At 47.6% G+C, this 22500-nt stretch overlaps 1 protein-coding gene across 7 annotated transcripts in view; it reads left to right on the top strand.

Annotated features, from left to right (window-relative positions):
* The window catches only part of LOC119203416 (zinc finger protein 521-like), an 84073-nt gene that overhangs the window by 3136 nt on the left and 58437 nt on the right, over nucleotides 1–22500 (top strand). For 5 of the 7 annotated variants that reach the window (XM_037457177.2, XM_037457173.2, XM_037457171.2 and 2 more), the window contains exons 2-3: nucleotides 4508–4564; nucleotides 10850–11050. Coding sequence is in view for 5 of the 7 variants with exons in the window: in XM_037457173.2 (XP_037313070.2) it covers nucleotides 4508–4564; nucleotides 10850–11050 (258 nt within the window). In the remaining 2 variants the exon portion in view is untranslated. The remainder of the gene's footprint in view (nucleotides 1–4507; nucleotides 4565–10849; nucleotides 11051–22500) is intronic. The other 2 variants (XM_037457178.2, XM_037457172.2) reach the window with 1 other exon arrangement.

Below are 22500 nucleotides of genomic sequence, written 5' to 3'. Positions count from 1 at the left end.
TTTTCGTCCCTTGTGTAGCCCAGCACACCCACTTCCTCGGTATTGGCTGCTTGTGGGAGTCAGAGGTTATGTTTTTGGTCCCATTGAGGAAAAGGGCAACATTACAAGTCCCGTTTCAATTAAGTCTGTGAGACAGATCCAGCTACGTTATTGCTTGGGGGAATAAATGGCACAGGACACGACCATACATCATTCGCCTATATGCAAACACTTCACCCTGGCCACTGACATTTACTCAATCCTGAGCCTTCTACATTTCTCAACTGTAGGCACATTGTAATTTTGTTTTGATGTGCCGAGGCTTTGGGTCAGCACATTGCCTCAGTCGGTGGTGAGCAGGAGAGAAAGGAGGATCTCACTCCAAACCCCTGCATGTAGCGCGTAAGATAGACTGCCACGTTGCCCGTCCTACTGCACTTCCTGAATAATGCGATGCTGGATTGATATTTTCATCTGGAGCACAAATGACAGTCTCAAGTCCAACGTGTGCGCTGGCTGAGCAGCAAGTTTCCAGGGCTGCGATCCGCATATATAAATATATTTTCTGCGCCATTTACTTTAAGTACAGAGGTTGTCATGGAATCAGCTCTGTGTCATGTACACCTTAAATATTTGATGTTTTTGAGGAGGGGAGATTTGTTGCCACATGAGTGAGTTTTTCTTGTCATGAAAGGGCATATTACTTTACTCTTAAATGTAAAGGTTGATTGGCAAAATCTGTGATGGGCCTTTTGAAAATTAGGTAAATGTGATTTTGCATTAAAATTCCTCTACTAAGACATAAGGAGATAACATTTGAAGGACATTTTATTTACCTTCGTGGCAAGTGAAAAAAAAAACTGCCATTCAAATTAGACCCTAAAATTGGACCCTCAAATTTGTCATAATTTCAATCTTTTCTTTAAAAAAAAGGAAGACGTGTCCATTATGAGATGCATAACCACTCCCCTTTTTACTCCCTATAAGCATAGGCCTGTCTAGCTAAAACCTGTCGTAGCACCTTTGAGCTCAAGTATTTTTGGCTACAGAACTCGTTCCGTCACAAACTCAATTTGAACAATTCAAAAAGCAAAAAAAACCCACTTCCTCCAGCTCCGTTTCACTGTTAAAACCGTTGCGTCAGTTTTAGTTTATAGGAAGCTGCAATATTCCACAATTAATGATCTGTGGCATAACACCCATTAACACTTTTCTAATGTGACACAAAAATATGGTTAGTATTATCATTAAGGAAATGATGATGGAGCCGCGGAAGAATCCCATTAGCACGGCTGTCAGTGCTCTTGACATGCGGCTCACTGTGCTGGACTGGGTGTCGCGGGAGCTGGCCGATATCTCTTCCCACTCCGAGGCATGTGTCTCGCTTGTTGTCATGGATTGTCTGCCACATGGAGAAAGAGTCCTGATTCAGAGTCGGTGATTGATTGGCACCGCTCCCTCGAAAACCCCGAAACGGTTGCGAGGCTTGGTTCACATTTGTCTCGGCTCCTCTATATGAGTAGGGTTAATCATATTTTTTGGAGGCTAAATTTACAGTAATTGCGTAACGGGATCGTTGATACGTGAAATTCTTTGGTTTATCTACTAGTGGAGTTATTTATTTTTTTTAAAATTATAATTTACTAATAGCATATGACAATATATGAAGGATTACAAATATTACACACCCAGATTAACATGCTCCTCTTTTGTAAATAATTTATGACGCTAATCGCCAGTTCATATAATGCTCATTAGGAAAGTTATTCACATGCAGCGTGTGTCCTCCTCCCTCCCTTCCCGGCCCTAATTGAGGAGGGTTGACCTCTTGACCCGAGCTAAATTGAGTTGTAGTCCCTGTGGCGAGCGTCTCCTTCCCGGTCAGTCAGGGCGGATTACACAGCCATTGTGTTCGCCACTGTATCGTCCAAGCTGGCTGTAACCAAGCAGATGAGTCACGCATATCCAGGAACACACTCTGGGCTTTTTTTTCTTTCTCTCCTGGTGTCTGAGAAGTGCTGCGAGATGCGAGAATACATGGCCATCCACAGACAAAAGCACAACAAATGTACAGTAATTGCACACACACACACATTTGCGTGCGCGCTCTTCAGTCTTCTCCTACACAGCGGGTATTCATTTGATAGATTAGGAAGGGTGTAAGCCTCTGAGAGTTTGTCATGTTTTGCTTATTCACGTCTATTAAATCATCACTTTTATGCGGGCTGCGCGTGCGGCGATCCATCTGTGTGGTGTGTTCTTTTTTTTTTTTTTTTACTTTGCGTTTTGTTTTGTTTCCTTCTCATTCTGCTCCTTTATCTGTAGACAATATATTCAACCCCCTTCATTTGCGTGTGTGGCCGGTGTGTTAATTAGTGGCCTTTAATGCTGGGCCACTTGTTGCAGGATTATGTCTTTCCTGCGCCGCGTTTTCAAAATCAAAAGGAGCAGTACTGAAATGGTGTGTGTGTGTGTGTGGTATTCTATCAACAAAACCCCGCAGCACGATTACATGTTGTCACCGACTGAGTGATACGCCGCACCTCGTCAAACATTAATTAACTGATAGCGGTGAGACACGTGGAACAACGTGGACTGAGTCGTTGTCACTACGAAAGCGGTGATGGGCGTTCGGAGTGTTGTTCATTAGAGCTGTCCGGCCATTTGTTTTATCACGGTGTCATGATTGTTGATCAAACGTTCAGCCCCGATGAAGCATCACAGGGGTCGGGCCTTACCTGGCAGCTCTCCCTCCATTATCGCTCCGAGCTCGCTATTAATTATCCAGGAGACAGGTGCAAACGACGCGCTGTTGACTAACGCAGTTGATTTTAAATGACAAAACTTTTAATAAGTTCACAGTGGTGACAAAGCGATCGCAAACCGCCGTGACGTTTAGGTCCTCGTGTTATTGGGAAATAGAGCTTTCCCTGCCCGAAACTCGCCAGCCAACAGGGACGGTAATCAAAACCAAAACTCCGTCTCCCAGCGCCAAGCTCTGATAGAACCGTGGGGTATTTATTAGGACCCCCCATCCCTTTGCCCGTTTTAAATGATCCTGGATGCAAGGCGCACGACGGCGCCGGAGAAACTCATTAAACTCTCAGGGCGTCAGGCGCTAAGGCCTCCTTTAACAGGACGCGGCTCCTCTGTTGGCTGATGCGCTCCTCTTTGGTGGCTCCCAGGGACTCATCTCCAGGGTGTCCAGCTCGGGCTGTTCAATCACTTTTAATTGATATGGCTAATTAAATGCTAGACCCATGGACATTTGTTTAGCATATTTTCTGTCTACATCAATTCTAATAGTAACTAAGGGAAATATTTCAGATCAAACCCTTCTATGGATGGATGTACCGAGTGAATGGAGCCAGCTCTTGACATTTATTTATTTGCTGATTAAAAGAATTCCTTTGGAGTTTAATTTTTTGCTGGACAAGGCCAGACATCAAAACAGCGTCGTGCGGTCGTTTGCCATCTTCACCAAAAAAAAACACCTCGGCGCTTTCACTGAGGTTTGACACCCTGCTTGACACTGACTCTAGCTCCCCTGAGGGGGCCTACCGCCACCACGGTATCCTGCCTTAATTATGCAAAGTACAGGATATTTTGTGCGATTTTTAAAAGTGCGCCAGTTTCTGCTTTGGCAGTCAGTGCCACTCTCTCCTACTGGGAGGTCCTGTCAGACTCCCCGTTACTCTTCGCCCGGGGAAAATGAAAGGCTAGAAAGAAAAGACATAATGGAGAATGCATTTCAACTGCAGGGGTGGAACGCAGAGGCGTAAGAAGTCCTCAGTGAGACCCTCATTTTACATGGAACAGGTGGGAGAGTCTTTTGTTCTCTTCCTGCTGTTAAAATCCATTTCATTTCGTGTACTTGACATGCCACAAGGAACTTTCACCGGCTCCAAAAAAGGCTGTGATGTAAAAGGTTTCTGCCTTTTACTAAACAGAAGTGGGGGTTTTTCAAGGCCGTGCTGTTATCGAAAAGTCCAAAGTTGTTTCGTCGCCATGCGCCTAATGAGTGTGTTTCAGCGCCGCGGATCACCACTTTGTCAGCCGTCCCTTTTGAGGACACGTAGCGTAAATATATGTTTTATGCATTCATGTTTTCTTTGCTTTAAAGTCGGGATCACAAGTCCACCTTTTTTACCTTGAATCTTGTTTTTTCTAATTTAGCAAGGCACTCCGCAAACCTTCATCAAGGTGTTTTTCACTTGGTCACTGTTGATGTTGCGAAGACGTTTCATGGGAGACGTTCATAATTCATCCCGTCATTACCCAGTCCAATATGTTATTTACGTGGGTGGCTGTTTGCCTTGTTGCCAAACCTCATACATATGAAAGGCTTGTGCGGATTCCCAAACCACAGGTTGAGCTGTCGAAAGCTGTTGAAATCTCTTGGAGTTTCCATACAGAAAAAGCTCAATAGTAAATAATAAAAAAGCAGGAAATCTCAATGTGACTAACTTGTTTTTCACCATTAACTGTTTCTTTCCCTCTTTTTCTCCCCCTTCTGTGTTTCTGGCAGTAGAAGACAATGTGACAGAGGACCAGCACAGTCCCGGGCAGACTGCCATTCCGAGCGGTAATGCTCCATTTCATATTTCATCATTTTCGGCTGGAAAGTGTATCATGACTCTGTTTGTGTGTGTGTTTGTGTGTCTATAAAATCTTTGTTGGGTTGGGAATGTCAACAAAAAGTGTGTATTTCCCATCTCTGAGGTTTTCATTCTGTAAACTGCATGATTGCATGTGTCTGCATTGGAGAGCAGGGCTCCTTCTTTGTTTGTGTGCATGCATACGTGCAGGTGTGCTTATAGCTGTCCTTGTGTTTCTGTGTGTTACTGCCGGTATTTTTTTAAATATTCTTTTTACACTCTTTGTTTCCCAAGCCTCTGTATGATGTAGAATAGGGCTACCCAGATGAATGTGTCCTGTCTCCACGCGTGCCATTCACAGGGGCCCTCCAGGAACGAAGCGGTAATTCAGGTCAGGCTAGCAGAAAGCCCCCTATGAATGAAGCCTGCTCCCGACGCTCCACACTGTATATTTTCATTTCATTTGTCTCTGGTAAAGGTTAAGTCTCAGGCGTGGTTATTTTAAACCCGATATGGATGGTTTTGCCCAGCAGGCTGGGGACCCTCGGTGCTCCTCGGCTGCCACATTAGTCCGGCATTTACCTTCTGAGTGCAAAAATACAGAACATTCAGCTGCTTTTGACTAAAGTATTATTGTTTCAGAGTAGTCTTTGATTTTGTAGGCATTTAAACCCATCATCCCGCCTCTCATCTGTTTCCAATTACTACATTTTTTTTCTCATCTTTGGAAAAGCAGATACGTGTCAGCCACTGAGTTAATGTGTATTGATAGTTATCGGTTTAGCAATGCTGAGGATTTGAAATCTCCTCCTCAGCCCCTTCTGACCCCGGCTCAAGGGATGAAGGAGCGGGCATAAAAGGCAGACTTGCCTCGGAGACCTCCCGTCTTCCCGAGCCAAAGCAGAGCTAATGAGTGTGCCTGATTACAACGACCCCCTCAGACACACGGATCTCCCCGCTCCCCGCTCCCTCCACCGCATCTATCTCCTGAGTGAGGGGAGGCAGCCGCCGCATGATCGATGTCTGCCTGCGGAGAAATCAGGAGGGCGCACAAATTAATTTCTCACTTTCCTCCTCCTTTGACTTTCGTCTGCGGATGCGGCTTTGTTGAATGGCCTACGAGGAAAGTGTTGTTTGTCGTCTCCTTTAACTTTTCAAATGTCCCCCCCCCCGCGGCCTTGCGTGTCCCCACGTTAGCAGCAGCGATTCGTCCTCGCTTGTGAACCGCTGCCCGAAGCCGGGTCCCCTTTTTCCTTTTTTTTTTTTTTTCGCCTCCCAATTGAAAAGCAGCGGAAAAGCTTACCTGCTCGTCATCCGTCTGCGACTTTAACGGACACGGCCACGGCAGCCATTAGAGTCCTGACGGGCCGAGGGCTTAATCAGACACGGTGTCAAGATCGGCCTCGTAAGTAGGGCCCCCAGTCGTGCTCTTCAGTGACCCGGATCCTGTTTTTTTCATTCATGTTTGATATGTAGCAAAGGCAAAGGAGAAATGCTAACAAAAGAAGCCCTCTCAGAGACAGACAGTATTTTGCATAGTAGAGGGGCAGGAACAGTGGGATATCTGAGATTTAATGAGGCAGTGCGCTTTTTTACCCAAAGACTGTCGAGCAGGCTTAAGATCTGCGGCTCGGCTTTACCACTGCGCTGCCTGTGTGTAATTATAACCACATGCTCCGTGCCTTTTCTTCTCCCTTATATATACATCCCCTTTCTTTTCTTCTCTCGTTCTCTCTTGCTCTCGGCTGTGTCAGATCGAGGCGGGTTTTTCTTCTTTGGAAAGAGGGTGTCAGCGCCGTCAGAGGGGAGTGGACTGAGGCAAATGGGGGCGTTGTGACGGCGATCTGAAGGCTCGGCCTGTGGTGTGCGAGGTGCCGCACGCGGCGCGGAGTGGTGCCCGCAGCAGCGCTGCCCACAGATCAATGTACTGCGCAGCTCACTGCAGCCGGAAGAGGAACAGGACTCTTCCACTCCACCACTTCAGGAAAATCGTATTCTCTATTATTCATTTCCTGAGATGTTTCACTGCACTAACGGCATAGCGAGGTGCTGAGCGAGCGAGACAGCGCTTGGTACGATCAAATGTTGTTTCTCGTTCATCTGCTTTGATTTCCCGCCCTGTTTACATGCTCGTATCCGTTCTGTAGAGAGCTGAATGGTGCCTGATGCCGTCTGTGCATCGTGTGATCGCATTGGGTCCGCTTCCGTCGCGCCGCCATTCTTTGCTCTCGCAAAGTTGAATTGTTTCAGCGTCCTTCTCTTGGCACGCACGGTGTCATTGTCACAAATGTGCCGCGTGCTTTTCTTCTGTGTCACGTGTAAAACACCCGAGGGGGAAACAGTTGGCGCTTCAGTTTGTGCTTGTAATTGTGCTCAGCGTTTTTAGAGAAATGGCTTTTGACTCATTTCAAATCTCAAAATGCATCAAAACATTAAACAGCAATTAGTCCTTAATATGAATCCGGGGGACTTGAAGCGGGTAACTCAAATTGCGTGTGCTGACCGTATCAACACAGAGCCCCCCCCTCCACGTCCCCATGCATATTGTCGTGGATCGTTGACAATCTGGCAAGTGTCAAGCGCACAGCCGTGTCGTCGGATCATGACATTCTTTAATGATGGGGGATCAGTGGATGTGACGGTCTGAGTGGAGAGCCCCAAATCCCATCCACACAGAGGAGGATACACTCGGAGGCACATGTGGCATTAGGATGTGGCGTGACCTATATATGGCGTGTGCTCGGCAAAAAGTTTTCGATTTTTAAATAATGAGGTGCCGGCAACGGTGTGAAGGTTATTCAATCTTAATGTCCTCCTATTTCTGACAGCCTCCCTCACTCTGATAAAGGAGCGCACTCACCTTTGATCAGGCCCGCCGACATGTGTCGACAGAAGCTGCTCGCTGGTTGAAATAAATTCTTAATTCCAACTTGGGGGTGGGTGGTTGTAGGGGCGGGTTGCTGGGGAGGGGGGCATCATAGGATCTGGATCTTTGGGAAGCGATGTGGGAAATGAGGTGATGGGTGAGCTGGTAATGATGTTTCCCGACGTCGAGGTCTTTCATGGCACAAAGAACCCTGATGCAGATAGAACATACTGTATATCTACAGGCAAGCAAGAGCATCGCCCTCAGTGGTTTTTCATGCTTTTTGTGCTTTAGGGGGCTGGATTTGAATGAATGAACACACGCATTTCAATCGTGGCGTCAACTTTTCTCTATTTCTTGTTTTAGGCTTACAGTTTTTTTTTTTTTTTCAATCTTAAAACCTAGGGTGGTACTTATCTGTAGCAAGGCTGAAAGCAGGGTTTGAGGCGAGCCATAACTTTTTAGATCACAACTCTATTTTCAGGCTGTGCAGCTCGGCCAAACGCTTTTCTTGAAATACTTACTATATATACACAAGCCCTTCCTCCTCTCCCGTGGTCAATGTCTCCACCTAACTCAGTGTGTGGGCCCCGTGCAGTGGGGGCACGGGGTGTTGGCTTCCCTGCTAGGGACCACGGGTCCCTGGTGGGACCGAGGGAGTAGAGAGGAGAATATCAATTAGAAGGTTATAAATATTTAAGAGGAGAAATATTCAATAATATAAGGGTGGGGGGTCCAGGGTACTCTTCAACTCACAAGATGAAAGTTGTGGCATTATAAATGTCACCAGGTGCCATAAGAGACAAGCGTGTGCATGATGGATGGACTCGCACTCAGACAGATATTACAGGGCTGTAAAGCCGTCAGTCACCATCCAGATATCCACATTTCATTAGTGCAAAACTAACGGGGATTTAGTATCATAAAGATTAAAATGGTCGCCTTTCAGTCAGCTCTTCACCGTATTCCCCCAGTTAATAATTCCTCAGACTGAGCTACGATCTTCTTACTTCGAGCTGACCTTTTCAGAATATAGATCAGCGGTCAATGTTGCTTCCCTTTCGTCCTTCCCTTTCCTTCCCAATTTGGTCAAGTTGATTAACGAAATTAACAAGGACGTCAGGCATGATGAAAAATCCTCAATATGCCACACATCTTCCCTCCCATATTCCTCACGTGATTGTCAGCCATTCCAAGCATACTGGTATTGATCGGCTGTCCAGCCTGTAGAGACTGGTAGAGGAGGATGTCCTGATCTGATGGATTACTGTATGAGGCCCAGAGGCACTGGAACCTCAGTATTGACGTAGCTCTTTAATCCCAGTGTTGGACGTGACCCTGCCGGGCTGGCCGTGTCAAGTCCCCCAGTCTCCAGTCTCCCACGCGCCCCCCCCCCCGACCTCCCCACCCGCAAACATGTAGTAGTTTACACTTCCAGCGCCGCATTACGGTGGTGCACCGGAGGTCACTGGGCTCAGACGGAAGCACCGAACCTGCTTAGATTCACTCAAAGCTGCAGCTAAAACAAAGGAAACAAGCAAGTGAGAAGTCGCACGCGCATGAAGCTCTTTGTGTGTTTAACCTTACGCTGTTTCCTGAAAAAATGTGAGGATGTTATGAAGATGTCATGAAGACCAGAAAGAAATGCAGCTTTGTTCTGCGTTTGTGGGGAAAACATAAAGTGCTTCAATGTAGCCATAGGTTTTTTTATCCAACGGAATTGAGCTGTAATATTAGACAAATTAATGATTCATGAAGGCCGGTGAAAAAAGAAACCTAAGCCGTAGCCTCCTCCACAGGCACCCAGTGAAAGAAAGTGCATATTGTGAACTCTGTGTCAGTGCAGGAATCATTAGTCTGTATTGTGTGGCTTCTGGACTCAGTCAGAAGTGTTTCCCCCCTAGAGCAAGAAAGGCCTGCATCTGTGCGGATTGGGTTGGGATTTTCATTTTCTTGAAACACCTTCTGTTCTGTTCTGCATGGTCCCACCAGGGACCGCGGTGCTGATATTTTTAGAGGGCATGTTCCGAGAGCCTCAGTCGCCAAGAGGGAAGGACAATGGAGGGTGTGATGTTACATCAATACTTGGCGCAAGTGGGGGGGAGGAAAGAAAATCCTGGGTGGCCTTGATGAGCCCTGGAACGCCTTTCCTCGAGGAATTTTCACAGTTTAAGAGCACCCTGCAGAAGGAGCTAAAATGGCCGCCCATGCGTACAGACACCCGGTGTTTATGCAGAGTTACACCTGTGTGCGTCAACGGCGCCTTCGTCCTCGAGCACTGTTAACCTCGTCCTAAGCGAGAAAAAAAAAACACGAGTCTTCTCATGTTCCCCTCCGGTGTTTCAGGAGAAGCTGAGGGACACGTGCATCTGTGGGGCTTAAAATGGCTGCCGGTTTTGTTGCAAGGGCTCTCCTCTCCCACAAAGCCTAAACCAGGGGGACATTGTTGTTTGTACGGCTTTTTAATCAGTCTTATTGTAAAGCATAATAGTCGCAGCAGGGGAGAAAGAGGGCCGCAGGCCATGCTGCCTATTTACAAAACGTGGTCGCAAAGCAGATTTACCGCACTTCCGAGGGACGCTGTTTGTGGCCGGGTTCGACTTGTCGTCCGAACGTTTAAGGCGCCACATAAAGATCTTCAGATTAGACCAGCACCTTGAAAAGATGATTCCTAGTCCCGGTTCAGTCAGTTGCCCACCCCTGGCACCGCCGCAGCAAGAAAGCCAACCAGAGACAAAGCTGCAGATGGATTGAAGAATATTGATGCGTGCGACCTGCGGCTGCCTGCGAGCAAGGCTGAATAATTTAAGGAAGTGTGTCGTGACGACGGCCTAACGCACATCGAGCTCAATTTTTGTGTGCCTTACCGTGTGCTCCATACGGCCACAATTTTTGGCATAGATGTCTTTGTCACACGGCACGGTCTGATAGACGCTGACTGATGAAATTCAGCACTCGCTGGCGGAATTTCATATTTCTTTGGTTGAGCCAAAACTGCAATCCAGGGTTTATTAACTACACATATTCCCACCAGTCTAGTTTCATATACTGACGTTTTGCTTGGGTGAAGCAGGACAAACACAGCGTAAAAAACATTTCTAATATCCGAAGCGTGTGCTTGTGTGTGTATTAGATCTGTGTGTGCGTGTGAGCGCCGTGCCACCTATTCCTGTGCGTGCCTGTATATCTCTCACCCTCACCTGCCCAACCGCTCTGTTATGGCATGAGTGGTTGAGTTACAGAGGACCAAATTGAACCTGCATTTTTATTACAGCTTTTATTATTGTTTTTATTAAATCCAGAGTCTAGAAATCCATTTTATTGTCACCCAGAGGAAGCTGTTGTTCCTTGCCGTGCGGGTCACCCCTCTGACTATGTGGCGCTGTCATTTCCTGTGGCTCGGCAGATCCAGAGTGCGCCCTCGAGAGGGCGGCGGAGGATGGTGGGACCGGGCGTCTGAGGAAGAGGCTGCTCTCTCCAGAGGAGGCAGAGGAGGGAGAGGAGGACGACGAGGAGCCCGCGCTGCATAGCTGCGACAGCTGCCGGCAGGTGTTCGAGTCGCTGAGCGATCTCACCGAACACAAGATTAATCAATGCCAGCTGACAGGTAAACAACGCTCAGCCCACCGAGCCTCCCCTCCACTATGCCACTCAGCTCTTCTCCCACTCCCACTCTCGCTCTATGCCTTCACCAGAGAGTATGCCACAATATGTGTGTTAGTATGCCGCACCGAGGGGAGCACAACACCAGACTACCACTTTCCTTGGTAGATATCCAACAGCACACACGCACACAGGCCTCACACACACACATAGCGCATTATTTATATGTGCTGCACATCAATATCTACAGGCGTGACACACAAACAGGCCTCCGTGTGTCCTTATAGTAGATCACCGTAGGCTGCAGTACGTGTATTTATAGTATCTGCTCTGTGTCCTTGCCTGACTGAGTGTAACATTTTAACGCAGCACTACACCAGTTCTAACCTTTTACTAGAGTCCAACACGCAGCCACAAGGTCCCACAGAACCAAACCACCAACTGGAACCAGATCCTCGCTGCAGGAAAGTCCCTCAGCTGATCCCAACGCTAGCTAGCTGCAGCAGTAACACCTAGTGGGAGTGGAGAAGAAGGATGCCATTGGCAGACTGTGTCATTGAGCTGTTGATGGATGAATAGGACTATAAATACCCTGACAAGGTGGCAGACAGAACTAATGATGTGAACTGAAGGTTTCCGTGTGCTTCCCCTGGACTTGCTGTCCTCTTTTTACATGTCCTGGTGGGCCGCGTCAGGAGAAACACCAGCCGACGTGCGTTTTTGCCCATGTTTTGGCACAGACCTCGTCTGTGGATGGCTTGTTCCACGAGGGCCACGAGCAGTCTCGCATGTAATGATCCCGACTCTGATGTACATGAGCAACAGCGTTTGTAATTTCCAAGACAAAGCCCTGTTTATGAGAAAGCTAGCGGCGTCTCTTTTCTGTTTACATTCAAGAACACAGTTTGATTTCATATTTCACAACCCACAATCAAAAAGCCACAAATTATAGTCTACACTGGAAATCCCACGAGTTGCACAAAGATTTTCCATTAACTGCAGAACAGTCTCACGGACCGAGTCCCATGTTTGTGTGTATATAAGCATGAGCATTTGCATTCTGTAATGCCCCCATTTGTGTTCATTTAAGCAATTGCGAATGCATGGTCATTGCAAAGAGTGACTTTGTACGTGCATTGGGGCGCTCGTGCACATGTATATGTGCGCAGAAGGTGCTCATGTGTGCAAATTCAAAGTGACGCTCAGTCGACCAAAGGTGTGAAAATCAATACGCTGTTCACTTTCACATTATTGTCCTGCAACAAAAGCATGCACAGGTTTGAAGAAAAACTAAGTGCAGCACCCCCTGTCACCTTTTTTTTTTATTCAATGTAACACCAAATTCCATTAAGCCAGCATTGTGGGCAGTCTGTTTGGGAAAGCTAGGAAATACACAAACACAAAGGGGTATAAATCATAGGTGTGCATGCACTAACACTGAATTTATTCAAATTCTCTTTGAATTATACTTATTCAGATGTTGAAGACACAGTCATTTGTGTTTATCTGAGTTGTGTCTTTGATTCAGGATAAGACCTTCTAGGTTCAGCAATGTTGTCATGACTGACTCAGCCATATTTTTAAAAATAATTAGGCCTGGCTTTAATAAATGTCAATCTTACGGACAAATAACCCCTAATTGCTCAATGGCGGAAAAAAACACAGTTTGGATAAGAGCCCCCGTGGAAACCAAACAAAAGAATCTAATTGCCATTAGGGTATTGTGATTGCGTAGAAACACTCTATTAGTATTCAAACACAGTGGGAGAAAAGAAACTTCTAGATGGCATACTAAGTACTTTGAATGTCTGTGTGCGTGTTTGTGTATTCTCTGGAATATGGGAGGAGATTTCCTATGTGGCATTATGTAGACATCCATGACCAATTAATCTGCCTTACATCAAGTCTCTGCTCACAGATGGAGCCTTTATTAGAACCATTTTCTAATCAACCGCCAGCACCTGCTAAACCTTCCATTTTTACAATTTCAAATATTTTATTTTTGGTAAACAAATTGCAGAGCTTGACTGGAACCAATCCACATATGGAAATTGACTTGCTGTTCCCTGACAGAACTCAGCTCTTTCCTCCCCAGCTGATATCCCGTAAGCGTAAACAGTGTGTTAACACAACATGCCCATCTAAAACGCACCACCTCGCGTGTTCATTCCGGGCCTCATACTTTGCGCCTGCGATCTACGGTAAAACACCACATAAAGTCTAAACAGATGCTAGCTGCGTGCCGACCACGCCCGGTGGACGGGGAGAGAAGAGAAAGATGTTACATGTCACCCGCGATCAATGGCGGCCATTGTCTCCCCCCCGTCTAGCAGAGGTATAACACCTTTCCATGCACTTAAGCCGTGACCACTGCAGTGCGCTAAGGGAGCGCATGGGTATGGATTGCCTCGTGTCCCTGATGCGATCGGTGCTATTGATCGCTCTAATGCTGGACTGCGGAGGAAAGCGAGAGTCTTGAGGAAGGGATGGAGGGAGACGGGGAGAGTGAAAAAGAGAGGAGGGAGAGAGTGCTGCAGGAATGCGTCCCCGGGGAGTCCGTCTTGGGCTGGGGCAGGGCTTCAGGAATGCTCCCCAGGAGATCCCAGTGAAGGCTGGGGCAGGGCTGGAAGAATGCTCCTCCAGAGGGTTGAGAGTGGAGGCTGGCTGGGGCAGGGCTGGAGGAATGTTCCCCCAGAGCACCCCTTTAACTCCGGAGCAGAAGTGGAGGGGCTCCGCAGGGGGAGAGCGCTACCCCCCCCCCCCCCCCCCCCCCTCCGGCTCCAGGATGGCTGCGGATCAGGTTTCCGTGTGGGGATCAGCATCCTGCCGACAGGGCTTTAGGGTGCCCTGGGGAGGAGACAGGAGGCTGGAGGCACTGCTATTCCATAGGCCTTTCCAAAAACACTTCACAAACGCTTTGTCTCACTGTCTCACTCTATTGTCAATGCATCCCCGTACTGTTACCGATCCTTCACACAGAAAGGGTCACAGTGTCTATAGTTTGACATTTGTTCTGAGTTGGCACAAGACGTGGTCATCCGCTGGAAATGAGATTGCTCTGGTAGGAACGGAACCATGTCCCTCAGACCTACTCGCCGAAAGAAATATGTTGCTCCTCGGCTCATTTTGACTTGTTTACTTGCTGGCCCACGCTGTAAATAAAAATAACACATCCAGCTCTGACTTTAATTCAAAAGAATTGCATTTTCAAAAAGCCTCTGAGTGCCAGTCCTCCCCTTCCATGTCTCTGAAGGTATTTGAATAGTCCAGTGCACACATGTGCTGGCAGCCTGGTGGCCATTCTTTCATTACGGGTCCAGCTCCCTTGAGCAACACCTTTTCTTGTGTCCTTCACCAGAGGAGGGGCATGGCAGCAGCACCACCCCCCCCCCCCCACCCCCGAGAGATCTGTGCCCTGCTATTTTAACCCTCTGTGAGATGACCTTTTTAATAAGTGTCTTTCTCTGTTTTCCTGCCGGCCAATGCGCGAGCAAACAGAGCATGTCTTCTGCTTCCCTCAGATAAAGGAATCAATCAGAGAGGGTGCAATAGAGAAAGAGAGGGAGATAAACTGGGCCATATATGGATTTATGTTATGTAGATTTCCCCTTTCTTCTTCCCTGTAGACATTGCAAAATGCACTCAGCCTCAATAAAATACTTTTCAGATTTATGAGAAAAATATGAATGAAATATTAATACTCTGAAAAACAATAACATCCACCCACAATGAAGAGGTTGGTAATATGATAGAAATAGTTTAGACAAATTTCTATTGAGTCTGTGCGACGGGCATTTTTGAAACCCACTGATATACAGTATGTTCTCCCCTTTTCCATTCCCGACCACGCCATGTTTGTTTGAAGTGTTTGAATTCATTTACATCAAGTCATTGGGTCAGCAGCATGGAAACATTCAGTAATACCCTCGACTACGAACAGGCCCCTGGCAGTCCATGTTTTCTACTGACTGTTTCCAACAGGCTCCTATTGGTTAGACTGCTTTTTTTTTTTTTTTTCTTCTAACTTTGTGTATTGATCCAACAGCTGCTTTGTGGCTGCCAAGAAGAATGTGCCAAGCTGCAAAGACTTTATTTGCTTCAAAAGGGCTCACATTAGAGGATAGCGACACGAGCAAGACCTGATTAGTCGAACTCTGAGCCACTGCTGTTCATCAGAAATTCTGCCGTGTTTTTTGCCGGGGCGTCTTGCGACATCCTGGTACAAAGAGCAGCGGCACACTGATTACAAGGCTTTGAAAGGAGGAGAGGCGGTCAGGGGAGAATAGCTACTTTTGGCACAAGGCTGCCGCTGAAAAGAGACCTCATGCTAGACTGAGCTCTCAGAATTGGACTTGAATCTTTCCTGTGTGTGTTAGTGGGGAGGGAGGGGAGGGGAGGGAGGGGGGGGTCATACCCCGTGTGAGTGAGTGTCTACGGGAGAAAGTCAAAAAGGTAAGGAGTGAAAGAAAGGCTGAGAGAGAAAGGGAGTATTAAAGTAGATGTTTGACTCCACAGCGTACCATCCCTGCTCGTTTCCTCTCTGGGCGACCGTGCCAGTAACGTTAACAGGAATGTCATTAGGAATTCAAAGCATATGCCCTCGTGAGGACGCCCTTGTTCTCTCTCCCCAGTGCTTTACCCCGCACACATTATGCACGGGTATAAAGTATTTATTGGTCTTTGTCAGACGAGGGCTGCTTTTTCTGCAGAAAAGAAACAATCAGAAAAAAAGAAAAGAGGAGCCTGCGTTTCTTTCTTGCCGTCGTGTGTTCAGGGCAGAGATGACGATGGCCAGCAGGATTCACATATTCACCACCCCCCTCCATCCAAATAACAGTCTCTTTTTTTTGCTCACCCAATCGCTCATCCGCTTAGGCATGCAAAACACACAAAAACACACAGACATGTGTTGGGGCGCACGCGCGCACATGCTCCTTCGCAGCACCTGCGTGCTTCCACTCTGCATCTTCGACGACACATGACGCATCGCCCCCCCGCTGGGGCTTCATCCGTTTGACCCTCTTTCTCAAGTCGGTAGCCACAATAGCAGGGCTGGCATGTGGACAAAACAGAGACGATCGCCTGTTCCCACCTAGAAGTGCACGAGGAACAGTATGTCTGCGGCATTGTTGTTGTTTCCCCCCCCCTTCCACCGCGTAGCCTCCCTCTGAAGCTACTGACTTCAGCGCAGCGACAAAGACGTGGCAATGGAGCGGTGGTCTCGGTTTTTTCTCTCTCGCTCCCTTCATCTCTCCCCGGCCCTGGCTCTGTCTGCTCTTTGTTCCCTCTCCTCCTCAACCTGCAAGTCTTTTTTCAGAGGCACAAGCAGAAGAATGGCACATTAAATCTTAATAGGACTGCGTCTGGCCGTGTTGAATTGCAGAGCGTGTTAAGCCGGCGCTTTCCTCCCCCCTTGGCACACGCTTGTGGAAGTGGAAAACAATTGAATAAAAGAAAACCGCTCCCTCCCTCCGTAACACAAGTGACTTCGGCTGCCCCGCTGAAGCTATGAGACTGAGCTGACTCCGGCTCACAAATGGCATAAGCCGTCGCTGGGAAACTGTAACGTGAATGGCATTAGTCCTTTTTTTCTCGAAAACGCGCAGCCACACTGGAAGGTGGACGCAGGATTTACCCATAATGTAGCTGTTGCAGATTCCCTTTTTCAGGTGGAAAATACCACCATGAAGCTCAGCACTTGTATTCTAGTAGCCTGTTGCCTGAGTCAAATGCAATACGATTGAAGAGGACAAAAGTAGCCAGGAGAGACGAGTGAAATTAATTGAGACGTGGTAATGACAGCGGTAGAAAGGGGCACGGTTAAAAGACCGAAGACGTGGAGAGAGACAATCTTTGCAGCAGCAGCCGCAATGTGAGTCCAGGCCTGCTTTGTAAGGCAGTCAGAGGTGGTAATTAGTCAGTGATGAGTTGACTGGTTGTGTGTCCAGTGCCCGGCACTGCTGGGTGGGGCTGTGGGAGGTAGATAAGGCCAGCAGTGGGCTTATCTCTCAGAAGGACAGACACCAGGCTTGCCAGGCAAAATCCACCCGTAAGAACTGCCGCATTTTTATTAACTTCATTAATGCCAGACGGGTTATGTGCAGAGGCTCGGAGGAAGAAGTAAAAAGAAGGGGGAAAAAAAACGAATAGTCCCAATTCCTGGCTGGCCCGGCCATACTAAAACACATAGGCAATGGTTGATGTGTTTTGAAAGCAAGGAGCTGGTGGAGATGTTTACCAGGTGGGCAGCCAACGGAAGGCCACGGAGAGCCGGCTTGGATCTCACCTCAGGGTTTTGCTCACCTTCCTCCGGGTCCTCAGAATTCAAATGATTTTCTTTTTTTTCCTCTTTCAAATGCAGAACTACTCCTCAGAATAACGATGTAGCAGAGTAATAGGCATGAAAAAAAAAACTTTACGGACATCCTTGCCCATTCTGACAAATGCTTTGTGAAATATGAAAAGAAAAAAACAGTTGTGTATGGCACAGTCCATTTTCCCTTTTTAAGGGAGAAAACACAATGTTAAACTAAACTCGCAAATACCTTAAGAAAGGGATCTGATTTCTCTAGATCAGATGACACCTTATTAACAGTTGTCTGGCGTGTCACATGGCAAATGAGCATTCGCTTGCACGTTATTGATTTGATTAAGGAGCGTGTGAATAGCCTATTGTGAACAAACACTTGGTTTGTAATCAACACTTTTCTCTCAGCTTTTCAACTGCATCTTTCCCTTCGATAACTTACACCAAGAGTTGACAGGGTGTAACATTGCTTTGAGACAAAGAAAAGTTCGAGATGTACCTCATACTTTAAGAATCAACTAAGCGCTTTTAAATTCTGTCAATACTCCACAATGAAAAGGTCATAGGATTCTGCTCGTGTCTGCATGGAAGTGTTTTGCACATTGATCCCCATTAGGTCCTTTCCCTTCAAAGGGCTCTTGCCAAACTCACCAGTAATGGGAGGAGGGGAAGGAGGGAGACGGAGGGCGGTGGAAAGAGTGACCAGTCCGACAGGTTTATGTCTCCCTGCAGGCTGGGCTCCATGGAGCGAGCCCGCAGGAAGGAGCGGAGCCAGCTGTGACGGCATCCTGCTAGCCGCTGTGGTTTAGGAACTTTGGGGCTACACTATCGGCCGACTCAACATTTCCCCCCTCTCCTCTACCCTTCCCGGGGGTTGTTTTTGTTGGCCGGGGGGGTAGTGTTTGGGTGGAGGCTGCTCTGGGGCTCTGTGGAACAGCCACTCCTATGCTGCAGGATATGGTGAGTTCAGCCACCCACAGGGATCGAGATTCTCAAATATCACGGGAAGTAACACACTTGTTCCTTAGTGCTAATTGCCATTTTCGGACTGGAAGGTGGGTTCATAAATTGAGTTTTATGGGCAGGATGGGTGTCGTTTAAGGTCTCCGAGGCCACCAGCTGGACAATGCTTTGGCAGAGGGAACATTGTGTGTCGGCACAGAATGTAATGGTTCCACAGTAACGCCATGCCGTCCTCTTAATGTTAAGAGCGGTGGACGGGGGGGGGGGTGGGTTGGGGGTCCAACGCCACTGAGAACGTAAAGGTCATTTAATCTATTCCACCTCCAACCTGCGTGGCTCATCGATCATCTTGGAGGAGTCGATCGATTCGATCAGAGAGCCTCTCCGAAGAGATGGCCTCCCAACGAGTGGCTGAGATTCTGCGGAAGGCTGCAGAGTGCGCCAGATTGGTACATGTCTCCATGATAAACCAAGACATTAAATTCCCTAATTAAATAGTAAGTCGCCACCTGCGGTAGCCATTCTCTAAATAAGCTGCTGATTTAAGACGGCAAAGAACATGCAACTGTTACTATCACTTCATTGTGTTATTTGGCTCATTCTATATGCAAAGCATGTACGCTGAAATCAGAAAAAAAAACCCAGCAGGGCTGACTGAATTCCGTGGTGAACAGAGTGGTAATCTGTATATTGGGACATCATGTGCCCCCAGTCAAAGCATGATGCATCTTTCTCATCATGAACTTGGTTTGTAGAACATACCCCACAAACAAAGTCAACAGACAAAACCATTGTGTGATTGCATTTTAATCCAATTGCATTATTATTCAGGCCTCCCATTGGCCATTCATTACTCTCACATGGAGCTTGTGTGGGTTGTTATCACCCAATCAGGCTCAAGACTGTATTCTGGAGAGCATGCTTTCGTTTGCATCCTTTAAACCCTGTGAGCCTTCCTTCTCTCCGGGCCCTGCCAACGGAATACATAATTCCAAAGTAAACTGATTGCTCTTTCCAACAAGATTACGCTGTGATGATGTTAGCCAAATGAGACCGCTATTCGGATGCAACCAGGGCAGGCAAGGATGCTTACCGCAAGATGACTGATCAGCATGTTAAGAGAAACGAGGTAAAAAAAAAAAAAAAAAGTGAGGCAAAAAACGAGGGATAGAAATCAAAAGAGTGAGGGAGAGTTGTGAGCGTGGGGGTAAGCAGAAATGTAATTTGCTTCTCACCTCGGGCGACTGGGCTCTGAGGCCAGCAAATATGCAAACAAGCTGAGCCTGGCCATCAATATGAAGACCCTAGATGATTACTAATCTCCACCACAGAAGTAGATTGAGGTCTTTTCAGCAGCGCCGTGCAACATGAAGAAAAAAAAAAAAACAGGGAGGTTAGAGTCCAAACCACATCTCCATATTGGCCGCAACATTATGCACACTCAGAGTTGAGGGTATATCTGACCTTCAGTTTGGGATATACCAGGCCATTCACGATGCATACAAATCAGCAATGCCACTCCATTACAAAAATATGTGGCTTAAACTTAAGGAGACATCACAATGTAAATACGTTGCAGGAACTACTGATATAACTTCTCGGTAACTTTGAACCTCGTGCTCCCTCCGCTGCTGTCGTCTCATCATGGAGATCTCCTTGTCCGATATGAGCTCCTCCACAAGACGCACAGTAGTTTACTAGCCCATTGTCGCTTCCCCATCTGTAATCCGGGATAAAAAAACAACAACACGTGGGACACGGACCGGGCTGGAGTCATTAGGTGTGTGCGTGGCTTACCCAGACAGCCAGATAAACCAGATGCCTCGGGATGGCCAGGGGTCATCGCTCCGTGAGAACAAGTTGTTGATGTCCTTGTTGCTATCCTCCTCGGCTTCGCCCGCGCTCTCCATCATTTCCTTCTCTCGCTCGCTTCCCGGCTGCCTCTCCCTTGATTGTTGTGCGCAGTCATCTCAAACACAGAGGTCCGTGTTGGAGCTTAGCAGTTGAAGAACCTGTCAGCTAAAGGGAAGGAGGAAAGACAGACAGGGGAGCTGTCTTTGCCCCTAGGTCGAATGCCTGAGGGTGAACTACGTGTGGAGGATAGTTAGTGCAATACAACGCACCGCAGTCTGCAGGTGAATGTTTTTTTCGCGAAACTTAATGCATTCAAGTCATTACTCCTCTAGGGGGGAGGGTTATGACTTTTGGTTCCACGAGGAACCTTGATATGACATGCAGCAAAAGTTGCCTTTCTCTCTCATTTCTTATATTTCTAAATACAGCAGGATGGCAATGTAAGAGGAATGTATATTCTAAAAATGGCTTCCCAGCCCTAAACATAATTGACTATTCCTTGTATTTTAGAGTGTGTTTTCAGTATCGAGCCTTACCCTCTGCAGTGAGTGCACAAGGCTTGAGGATGTTTACCTGGCATGGTGCCTGTTGTAGCTGCCCTCCTGTTGAGGAATAGCAGGTCAGGCTATAGCTTCGTGTTTGTTTTTGTTTGTGCATGTGAGCCGTTTCTTTCCGGGTGTGTATGAGAATATGTGTGTAATCGCGTGTGTAGGAAGGAGGTGGAGGTCATTAGGGTGGAAAGGGTCAGAAAGCGCGACGCATACGGCCGGGGGAAAAATGCGAAATGAATCTCCAATGTAAGCGTTTCATTCTTCAGGAGCGGGTAGGATGGGTGGGTACGAGAACTGGCGTTTCCATTCAACTGAACCATCAATCTGCTCAGCCATCAATCTCCCCCCCTCTCTAGCCTTCTATGCATTTACCCATCCAGCCATTTATCCATCCTTGCCGTGGTCAAAGGGCCATGTCTCTTTGTGGCCCTGATAATCTGGACCAATTTCCTCTGCAATTTATTTCCCAGCCAACCACCCACCTGGTCAAGCAGCATCAGGCTTCTCAAGGTAGAGCCACTCATCCCAGCAAGCCCTCTTCCCACCAATCATATCCTGTTTTTGTTTTTTTCCAAGCCTCAGATCTTTTGTGTTTTGGAAGTTTAAATTCAGGACTGGAGTAACGCAACGTTCCTTCCTACCTTTACTGTAAACTCACTGTCACTCTCGGCCATAATACCCTTACCCTTCTTCGTCTATGTCTTCTATTATCACCTCCGATTTTTATCCCCTTTCTCTCTCTTTCGTTCTCCCTCCCTCCATCCTGTCATGGCTCCTCAGTATTCTGCTGCTGTCTTGCGTGGAGTGATTTTGCCCAGACACGTCTGGCTCTGGGTAAAGTGCGGTCCCCAGAGAGCGCGCTCCGCAGCCCCCAGGTCGCCGGCACCATGAATACATTATGATACCCATTTCCATCCTGTTGCCACGGCAGCACTTTTTGAGCCGCAGGGCGACTAAGACGTGTGCTGTCGATACACTGATAGGAGCAAAAGTTGGATGTGGAAGCTGGCCTTTGATCAGATGCCGTCCCACTGCCTGCTATTGGTGGTCGCCGTCGACACAGGAAGACAAAGGGGAGGTCTTTTGGCCTTCATATTAGTTTGACAGAAACACCTGCACCTGCACAAAAGCATACCATGCATCCTCAAGCTCCTTGTCCCCCACCTCTCTGCTTTATCTCCTCTCCCGCATGAAACCATTTCCCTCCCTTCTTCTCACTTCCGTTGCTCCTCCCCGTTCCCGCAGTTCAGCCAAGGCAGCGAAATACGCAGTCGCTCCCTGCTCTCTGATATTCTGCTTTGCTCACAAAGGAAGCGACTCCCTTTACCTTTTATTGTTTCCTTTTTTTCTTTGGGGGGGGGGGGGGGGATGATGTATAAAACATGGTGCCTCAGGTAGAGGATGTAGGGGAGGAAGCCATGTCCCCCTAAATGGCCAGCCGTGTGCATGCGCCTAACACTTCACTGAGCAATCTGTCAACATGTCAGCAACACATGTTTTGTAAAAAGCCTCTGGTGGGAGCCAGGGGAAAAAAGGCACTCCTGCCAGACCGGAGAGGAAATGCTTTTTTTCTCCTCCATGCAGTAGATTTTTCTATTGCTGGTGCTGTGTCCCACGGGCCCCCCCACCTCCCCCACACGTACGCCCGTTGTCTGCACTTCAGAAATTTGAACTGGGGAACCTCGAGGGGGTTTACTGGGAGGGTGGGGGTAGGCGGCGAAAGGAGGGGCTCCCCTCCTTTTTTTCAGTGCGTATGAAATTGTGAAGGTATATTGTGGC

This window comes from Pungitius pungitius, chromosome 15 (assembly GCF_949316345.1).
Source record: "Pungitius pungitius chromosome 15, fPunPun2.1, whole genome shotgun sequence".
Taxonomy (NCBI): Eukaryota; Metazoa; Chordata; class Actinopteri; order Perciformes; family Gasterosteidae; genus Pungitius; species Pungitius pungitius.
Note: the sequence above shows the minus strand (reverse complement) of the source record. Positions and strands in the feature narration are given on the sequence as shown.